Here is a 10,000-nt window from a genome sequence, read left to right on the forward strand (position 1 = left end):
CTCTACCGAGTGAGCTACCAGAACACAAAATATTCGTTTCAAACCAAATCATTCTAGATTCTTCACCTCTGAGATCGCCATTCGTTCACACATCGCGATAGTAATTTGACAGAGTTAGCCAATACAATATTTCATCACAAACATATAACATAGAAACGATTGAGACATTGAGTAGTCCGTGTATGGGTGAATTTAAATTCAGATAAGTGAGTGGAGCAGACTTATGTGGTAAAAGATATGAAGTAGTAAAAGTGCAAAGAAATAGAGAAAAAATTTTTTTTCGCGGGTGTGGTGTTGAACTCGATTATTGTACGATAACTCGTGCTAGTGAGAGCGTGCTTAGTGTAGCTATAGACAAAATATCGTTTAACAAGTCATTATAGATCTTACACTTTTAATGCCGATACGTTACACATCGCGAAGTAAGTTTGACAGTAGTAAAATAGCCATATTGCTATACAACTATAAATAGATAGATTGAGAATTGAGTATGGTGTATGGGTGATTTAATTCAGAAAAGTGAGTGGAGCAGGCACTATGTTGGTAACAACAAGATATGAAGTGATAGAAAGTGCCAGAAGACAATAGAGAATAAAATTTTTTTCGCGCGGTGGTGGGTTTAGAACTGCGACCTTATTGGTACGACAACTCCGCCTGCAGTGAGAGCGTGCTCTACGTGTGAGCTATCCACGAACACAAAATATTCGTTCAAACCAAAGTATTCTAGATCCTCTCACCACTCGTGAGATCCGATTGTTCACGCATCGCGAAGTAATTGACAGCAGTTAGCCAATAGCATATTCATAACATATACAAGACGTTGAGACTGAGTATGCTCCGTGTATGGTGTAATTTAAATTCAGAAAAGTGAGTGGAGCAGGCACTTATGTTGGTAACAACAAGATATGAAGTGAGTAGAAAAGTGCCAGAAGACAATAGAGAATAAAAATTTTTTTTCCGCGGCGGTGGTGGGGTTTGAACCTGCGACCTTATTGGTACGACAACTCCGCCTGGCAGGTGAGAGCGTGGCTCTACCGTGTGAGCTATCCACGAACACAAAAATATTCGTTTCAAACCCAAAGTCATTTCTAGATCCCTCTCTCACCCACTTCTGAGATCGCCGATTCGTTCACCACCATCGCGAAGTAATTTTGACCAGCAGTTAAGCCCAATAGCCAATATTCTCATCACAAACATATAACATAGAAACGATTGAGACATTGAGTATGCTCCGGTGTATGGGGTGAATTTAAATTCAGAAAAGTGAGTGGAGCAGGCACTTATGTTGGTAACAACAAGATATGAAGTGAGTAGAAAAGTGCCAGAAGACAATAGAGAATAAAAATTTTTTTCCGCGGCGGTGGTGGGGTTTGAACCTGCGACCTTATTGGTACGACAACTCGCCTGGCAGGTGAGAGCGTGGCTCTACCGTGTGAGCTATCCACGAACACAAAAATATTCGTTTCAAACCCAAAGTCATTTCTAGATCCCTCTCTCACCCACTTCTTGAGATCGCCGATTCGTTCACCACCATCGCGAAGTAATTTTGACCACAGTTAAGCCCAATAGCCAATATTCTCATCACAAACATATAACATAGAAACGATTGAGACATTGAGTATGCTCCGGTGTATGGGGTGAATTTAAATTCAGAAAAGTGAGTGGGAGCAGGCACTTATGTTGGTAACAACAAGATATGAAGTGAGTAGAAAAGTGCCAGAAGACAATAGAGAATAAAAATTTTTTTTCGCGGCGGTGGTGGGGTTTGAACCTGCGACCTTATTGGTACGACAACTCCGCCTGGCAGGTGAGAGCGTGGCTCTACCGTGTGAGCTATCCACGAACACAAAAATATTCGTTTCAAACCCAAAGTCATTTCTAGATCCCTCTCTCACCCACTTCTTGAGATCGCCGATTCGTTCACCACCATCGCGAAGTAATTTTGACCAGCAGTTAAGCCCAATAGCCAATATTCTCATCACAAACATATAACATAGAAACGATTGAGACATTGAGTATGCTCCGGTGTATGGGGTGAATTTAAATTCAGAAAGTGAGTGGAGCAGGCACTTATGTTGGTAACAACAAGATATGAAGTGAGTAGAAAAGTGCCAGAAGACAATAGAGAATAAAAATTTTTTTTCGCGGCGGTGGTGGGGTTTGAACCTGCGACCTTATTGGTACGACAACTCCGCCTGGCAGGTGAGAGCGTGGCTCTACCGTGTGAGCTATCCACGAACACAAAAATATTCGTTTCAAACCCAAAGTCATTTCTAGATCCCTCTCTCACCCACTTCTTGAGATCGCCGATTCGTTCACCACCATCGCGAAGTAATTTTGACCAGCAGTTAAGCCCAATAGCCAATATTCTCATCACAAACATATAACATAGAAACGATTGAGACATTGAGTATGCTCCGGTGTATGGGGTGAATTTAAATTCAGAAAAGTGAGTGGAGCAGGCACTTATTGGTAACAACAAGATATGAAGTGAGTAGAAAAGTGCCAGAAGACAATAGAGAATAAAAATTTTTTTTCGCGGCGGTGGTGGGGTTTGAACCTGCGACCTTATTGGTACGACAACTCCGCCTGGCAGGTGAGAGCGTGGCTCTACCGTGTGAGCTATCCACGAACACAAAAATATTCGTTTCAAACCCAAAGTCATTTCTAGATCCCTCTCTCACCCACTTCTTGAGATCGCCGATTCGTTCACCACCATCGCGAAGTAATTTTGACCAGCAGTTAAGCCCAATAGCCAATATTCTCATCACAAACATATAACATAGAAACGATTGAGACATTGAGTATGCTCCGGTGTATGGGGTGAATTTAAATTCAGAAAAGTGAGTGGAGCAGGCACTTATGTTGGTAACAACAAGATATGAAGTGAGTAGAAAAAAATTAGAAGGGAAAAAAAATTTTTATTCTCTATTGTCTTCTGGCACTTTTCTACTCACTTCATATCTTGTTGTTACCAACATAAGTGCCTGCTCCACTCACTTTTCTGAATTTAAATTCACCCCATACACCGGAGCATACTCAATGTCTCAATCGTTTCTATGTTATATGTTTGTGATGAGAATATTGGCTATTGGGCTTAACTGCTGGTCAAAATTACTTCGCGATGGTGGTGAACGAATCGGCGATCTCAAGAAGTGGGTGAGAGAGGGATCTAGAAATGACTTTGGGTTTGAAACGAATATTTTTGTGTTCGTGGATAGCTCACACGGTAGAGCCACGCTCTCACCTGCCAGGCGGAGTTGTCGTACCAATAAGGTCGCAGGTTCAAACCCCACCACCGCCGCGAAAAAAAATTTTTATTCTCTATTGTCTTCTGGCACTTTTCTACTCACTTCATATCTAGTAGTAGTAGTAGTAGTAGTAGCATTATTATTATTATTATTATTATTATTATTATTATTAGTAGTAGTAGTAGTAGTAGTAGTAGTAGTAGTAGTAGTAGTAGTTGTAGTAGTAGTAATAATAATAATAAAAATAGTAGTAGTAGTAGTAGTAGTAGTAGTAGTAGTAGTAGTAGTAGTAGTAGTAGTAGTAGTAGTAGCAGTAGTAGTAGTAGTAGTAGTAGTAGTAGTAGTAGTAGTAGTAGTAGTAGTAGTAGTAGTAGTAGGAGATGATGAAGGGAGTCGTGATAATTATATAGTGAGCAAAACATTGGTAACAGAAAAAAGATGTTGGAGAGGGAAGGGGTAGGTCGTGGAATGAAAAAGATATTATTATGTTTGGGAGATAATAAAAGATTGTGGAAGGGACAAATGATGATGGTGATGACAATGATGATAACGATATGTGATGCAATGATGAAGATTGCATTACCTTACCTTAAATGCGGTGCTAAATAAATAAATAATCCGATACAGATATGATAAACTAAATTCCGGAATGTCACCAATGATAAGCACACTTCCACTTAACACTCCCCTTAATTAAATATAAAACTTTTCAAAATCCAATTTGAACAAAACGAGAGAAAAAAAAGCAGTTGTGACCAACCGGGGTTGAAACAAAGAGTGACTAACATTTGATTGCTGACTAGACACTACACACGGCACCTGTGTAACGAATACAATGGCCTTAACCAGTATGACGCAAGACCCTCGTGCTATGGCCAGTACTATAGTTACGTCATGATATACATACATAAATATATTTATATATATACATTGTCGCCATAAATTTTTAACTCTATATTTATACATTTTTATGCATGTCAAGTCTGTAAACGAATTTCCATTATTTGGATGAATAAAGGATGTTATTATTATTATTCTTACTATTATTATTATTATTATTATTATTATTATTATTATTATTATTATTATTATTATTATTATTATTATTATTATTATTATTATTATTATTATTATTATTATTATTATTATTTTTGTTATTATTATTATTACTATTATTATTATTATTATTATTATTATTATTATTATTATTATTATTATTATTATTATTATTATTATTATTATTATTATTATTTTTATTATTATTAAAGTATTCGGAGATAACAGGGGCTGAGGATTAGAATGAAAGAAAAAGGAGAGAGAGAGAGAAAGAAAGAAAGAAAGCAAGTAAGAGAGAGAGAGAGAGAGAGAGAGAGAGAGAGAGAGAGAGAGAGAGAGAGAGAGAGAGAGAGAGAGAGAATACTCACTGCAAACAAAAGGTGTGGCCGCAAGGAAGTACAATAGGTACCTCAAAGAAATCCATACAGATTCCGCATCTAAGAATTTGCATGGCGTTTGCCCCTAGTATTCGGCTCAAGGTATCTGAATGCAATAAACTGTTTTTAATTTTTGAGGGGTTCGTATTGGACATTGTTCAATTTATTGATTCATATTATCAAAATATGTCCTTCATCTGGTTGTTTTTGATACGTCTTAATCTAAGATGGTTTGAAAACTTTTCTATTTAATATGGCAGATGTTACAAAGTATTACATATAATATTATGTCAAAGTCCAACTAGCTGTCTATTCAATTCAATTTAAACATGTTTTGAAACAAAACACAAACAGCTCAATAAGTTAAAATTGAAATACTTTTTGTCAACATTTGATCAAGCATGGATTGTTATTACGGAGAATTCTAATTTAGATGTGGCCTAAAATTCATGCCCTCAATCAGTCGGAAATAACCGTTGTGATACCAAATAAAAATAATAAATCTTGTTTGTTTCGCAACTTCAATTATTGCTATTCTCCTTTCCAGTCATCAAAGCTAAAATGAGCTAAGTCCGAATCGTTGTACTCTCATCTTGTAAACTTCCTGTGGCTGAGTCCTATGTGGAAAAGTGATGGAAGAGCGCATGTTTCATTTCACAACGAATTATTATGACGTCATAATCAATAAGGAAAACAACCCACACAAACATATATAAATAAATACATAAATCAATAAATACATAACTACATAAATAAATAAATAAATAAATAAATAAATAAATAAATAAATAAAAGCATTCACAGAGGTTGGACAATTTATATAATACATTTTCATGGACTCATGGCCACTGTATAAATCACAGGGTTTCATTGACCTATACTAACAGTTTAAAATAAAAGAGTAGAGTATTGAAATCAGGATGGCATAATGTTAATATAGTTGTTTAAAAGAATAATGCAATATCAAATAAAAATAAAAAGAGATTTGAATATTAAAGTGACGAATATCTCAGCATCATTGCAATCAAAGTTGTAGGCAAATTTCCCCTTACGTGAATGGACTATTCAGGGTTCATTCACTTGCACGTCCAGGAATGTTATATATACCATTAAATGTAGAACATGTGATATGTTCTTCATCGGTCAAACAGGCAGACGCTTGTCTGACCGTTTTAGAGAGCATCTGAGTGATACATCTCAGCAAAAACATGTACCTGTTTCTGACCATTTCACATCTCCTGGACACCAACAATCAGACATGTCAGTTTTCGAGACACTGTTCTGATACTCAGAGTCGAATCCTCACTGAGAAGAAATTTATTATCCGACTAGGCACTTTGAAGCCAAAGGGTATTAACATTAGTCGTCACATTATAAAAAAACTTTTCTCCCTACCTATCTCCCCTATCTATCCCTTCCTTAACATACTCTCCCTCAATCAATCCTTCTCCCTCACCCCCCTCCCTCTCTCTCTCTCTCTCTCTCTCTCTCTCTCTCTCTCTCTCTCTCTCTCTCTCTCTCTCCCTTTCTCTCTCATCCCTGCAGCATTTCACCTTTATATTTATATACGGTATATATTTCTTAAGGAGATCATTCTCGTATAGTTAAAGAATGAATCATTCTCCTAATTCCATATATATTTTTTAAACAAGTGTGCGGTTATTCTGTTTAAAATTAAATGTTTCATTCGTTTTGGCAACACACACTATCGATATATTATTATTGTCATTGCCATTATTATTATCATTCTTCTTCTTCTTCTTCTTCTTCTTCTTCTTCTTCTTCTTCTTCTTCTTCTTCTTCTTCTTCTTCTTCTTCTTCTTCTTCTTCTTCTTCTTTTTATTATTATTATTATTATTATTATTATTATTATTATTATTATTATTATCATCATCATCATCATTATTATTATTTTATTATTATTATTATTATTATTATTATTATTATTATTATTTATTATTATTATTATTATTATTATTATTATTGTTATTATTATTATCATTATTATTATTATTATTATTAATTTTATTTTTATTATTATTATATATTAATATTATCATAAATATTAGTATTATTATTATCATATTATATTTATAATATTATATATTATTACTATTATATATAATATTATTATTATTATTATTATTATTATTATTATTATATTATTATTATTATTATTTATTATTATTATTATTATCATATTATTTATTATTATTATTATATTATTATTATTATTATTATTATTATTATTATTATTATTATTATTATTATTATTATTATTATTATTATTATTATTATTATTATTATTATTATTATTATTATTATTATTATTATTATTATTATATTATTATTATTATCATTTATCATATTATTATTATCTTATCATTATTATTATTATTATTATTATTATTATTATTATTATTATTATTATTATTATTATCATTACGATTGTTATTACTTACATATTAATCTATTCATTTAATATTAATAATACTTGTTATATATTCTCTTTTTGACTTTCTAGCCTTGGCCGTTGCCTTATTATGTACACTCTAACTTTCCGCATAGGGTACCGACTCAACATTCATATTACAGGAGGGAAATCCGATCCTTACCTTTATATGGAAATTCTTAAAATATATATATATTTCTAAAAATATATATTTATATAATATATCTTTTCATTGAGTTCCTCCATTCCATCATTAGTTCATTTATTTATTCATATATTAATTAATTAATTTATTATTTTTATTTTATTTTATTACATTAATTTTTTATTTATCCAATTATTTATTTATTTATTTACTAATTTTATTATTATTTTTTTTCTCATTTTATAATTTTTACACATATATGCCAAATCTACTTTTAATGGTGAGGCTTGTGGCCCGTGCGATGACCCTTTACCAGTGGCAACGGCCCAGTAGATAGTGTCAGCTATCTTTCCCTTTTAATGAGTGTAGTGGGCTTTTAAGTCTTTTTATTTTTATTTTTATTTCTATATGTATTTTGGCCAATATGATCATTTATTTACGGGATTAGATTTTCATTCTGTTATTAATTATTATTATTTTATTATTATTATTATTATTATTATTATTATTATTATTATTATTATTATTATTATATTATTATTATTATTATTATTATTATTATTATTATATTATTATTATTATTATTATTATTATTATTATTATTATTATTATTATTATTATTATTATTATATTATTATTATTATTATTATTATTATTATTATTATTATTATTATTATGATTATTATTATTATTATTATTATTATTATTATTATTATTATTATTATTATTATTATTATTATTATTATTATATATTATTATTATTATATTATTATTATTATTATTATTATTATTTATTATTATTATTATTATTATTATTATTATTATTATTATTATTATTATTATTATTATTATTATTATTATTATTATTATTATTATTATTATTATTATTACTGATATTATTCATTCTAGTCAGCTGATCCTGCGTAGGACGTTGCTTCCCGAACTTTCTTGCGAAACAGATTACGGTTTTCCGCCAGTCTACTTGCTTGAGTTGTTGTCATTCCCAGCCATTCACATATATCTTGTTCCCAGCTTCTTGTTGGTCTACCTCTTCCTCTCTTGCCATCTACCCTTGTCTGCAGAATGTGCTTTTCTAATGATTCGTGGCGAGTCGTATGGCCAAAATAGTTCAGTTTCAATTTCTTTACAGTTTGAAGAAGAATTGGTGATTTTATTCCGATCCTTCTCAGGACTTCTTTGTTTGTTTGTTTTTCAGTCCATGATATTCTGAGTATTTTTCTGTAGCATGCCATTTCAAAAGCTGTGATCTTTGGGCTCTCTGCTTTGCTGATAGTCCACGCTTCGCATCCATATGTTGCAGTTGGGAAAACAACACTTTTGAGGATTTTGATTTTTGTTTGAACGCACTGCCCTTTCCAGATATTATTCATCTTTTCTAGCTTTGATCTTGCCATTGCTAGTCTCCTCCTGATCTCAGGGGCCGATTTCCCGTTGTACTCAATCCTGGCTCCAAGATATTCAAAATTCTTTACTCTTTCTATTTCTTTTCCATTGATTTTTATGATGGCATCTGTTTTGCACTTGTCAGAATTCATGATTTTCATCTTCTTTATATTCAGCTTAAGGCCTTTGGTCTCGCTGTGTTCCTTTACAGATGTTATTAGATTCTCTAGTCCCCCCGGTGTTGTGGACAATAGTGCAGTGTCGTCTGCGTACCTCAGATCTTTTATGTGTAGACCTTGCATTTTAGGTTCGTTGTAATTACTTCACCTGACATCGTTTTCCACATCTCGCATTATACCTTCAGTGTAAATGCTGAACAAATGGGGTGATAGAATACATCCCTGTCTTACTCCTTTTGTAACACTGATCCATTCTGTTGCTCCGCTTTCTAGTTGTACCGCTGAATGTTGGTTCTCATAGAGGGATCTTATCAGGTTTCTAATTCTAGGATCAAAGTTCATCTCCAGGAGAGTTTCCCATAGTTTCTCATGATTAACACAATCAAAAGCTTTCGAATAGTCTATAAAACAAGTGTGGAGGCCAGAATTTACTTCTCGATGCTTCTGAATAATTTGACGCAAATTGAATATGTGGTCTCTTGTCCCTCTGCTTTTTCTAAAACCTGCCTGGGTGTTACTGACTTCTTCCAGTTTACGTTCAATCCTTTTCATGATAATTTTTAGAACTGTAACTTTTTTGCACAACATTTAAGGTAAGATTTTAATTAACTTGCTATCTTCATCACCATTGTCGTCATCACATGTTTAACATTACATTCATTATCATCATCACCATCATCATCATATTCATCATCATTTGTCCCTTCGACACTCATTTATTTAATCACTATAAAAATACGGAAAATATCACGACTGCCTTCATCGTCATCTCCTATCTAACACTACCACCAACACCACCACCACTACTACTACTACTACTACTACTACTACTACTACTACTACTACTACTACTACTACTACTACTACCACCACCACTGCTACTACTACTACTACTACTACTACTACTACTACTGCTGCTGCTGCTACTACTACTACTCTACTACTACTACTACTACTACTACTACTACTACTACTACTACTACTACTACTACTACTACTACAGCTACTGCTACTATTGTCATCATATTCATCATCATTTGTCACTTCGACACTCATTTTTTAAATCACTATAAAAATACGGAAAATATCACGACTGTCTTCATCGTCATCTCCTATCTAACACTACCACCACCACC

At 32.7% G+C, this 10,000-nt stretch overlaps 2 protein-coding genes across 2 annotated transcripts in view; both read right to left on the reverse strand.

The window, feature by feature from the left end:
• The window catches only part of LOC144975030 (uncharacterized), a 42,164-nt gene extending 36,868 nt beyond the window's left edge, over nt 1-5,296 (reverse strand). Inside the window, exon 1 of the mRNA XM_078918678.1 lies at nt 4,676-5,296. Coding sequence (XP_078774804.1) covers nt 4,676-4,839 — 164 coding nt within the window. The 5' untranslated portion in view covers nt 4,840-5,296. The remainder of the gene's footprint in view (nt 1-4,675) is intronic.
• Nucleotides 5,297-9,008: 3,712 nt separating this feature from the next.
• LOC144975849 (uncharacterized) lies at nt 9,009-9,416 on the reverse strand. The gene has a single exon (XM_078920036.1). It carries the CDS (start codon nt 9,414-9,416, stop codon nt 9,009-9,011), a length of 408 nt encoding a protein of 135 aa, XP_078776162.1.
• Between the last annotated feature and the right edge of the window lie 584 nt (nt 9,417-10,000).

Source organism: Berghia stephanieae, chromosome 6, assembly GCF_034508935.2.
Source record: "Berghia stephanieae isolate SIO BIC M18660-M18661 chromosome 6, UCSD_Bste_1.3, whole genome shotgun sequence".
Taxonomy (NCBI): Eukaryota; Metazoa; Mollusca; class Gastropoda; order Nudibranchia; family Aeolidiidae; genus Berghia; species Berghia stephanieae.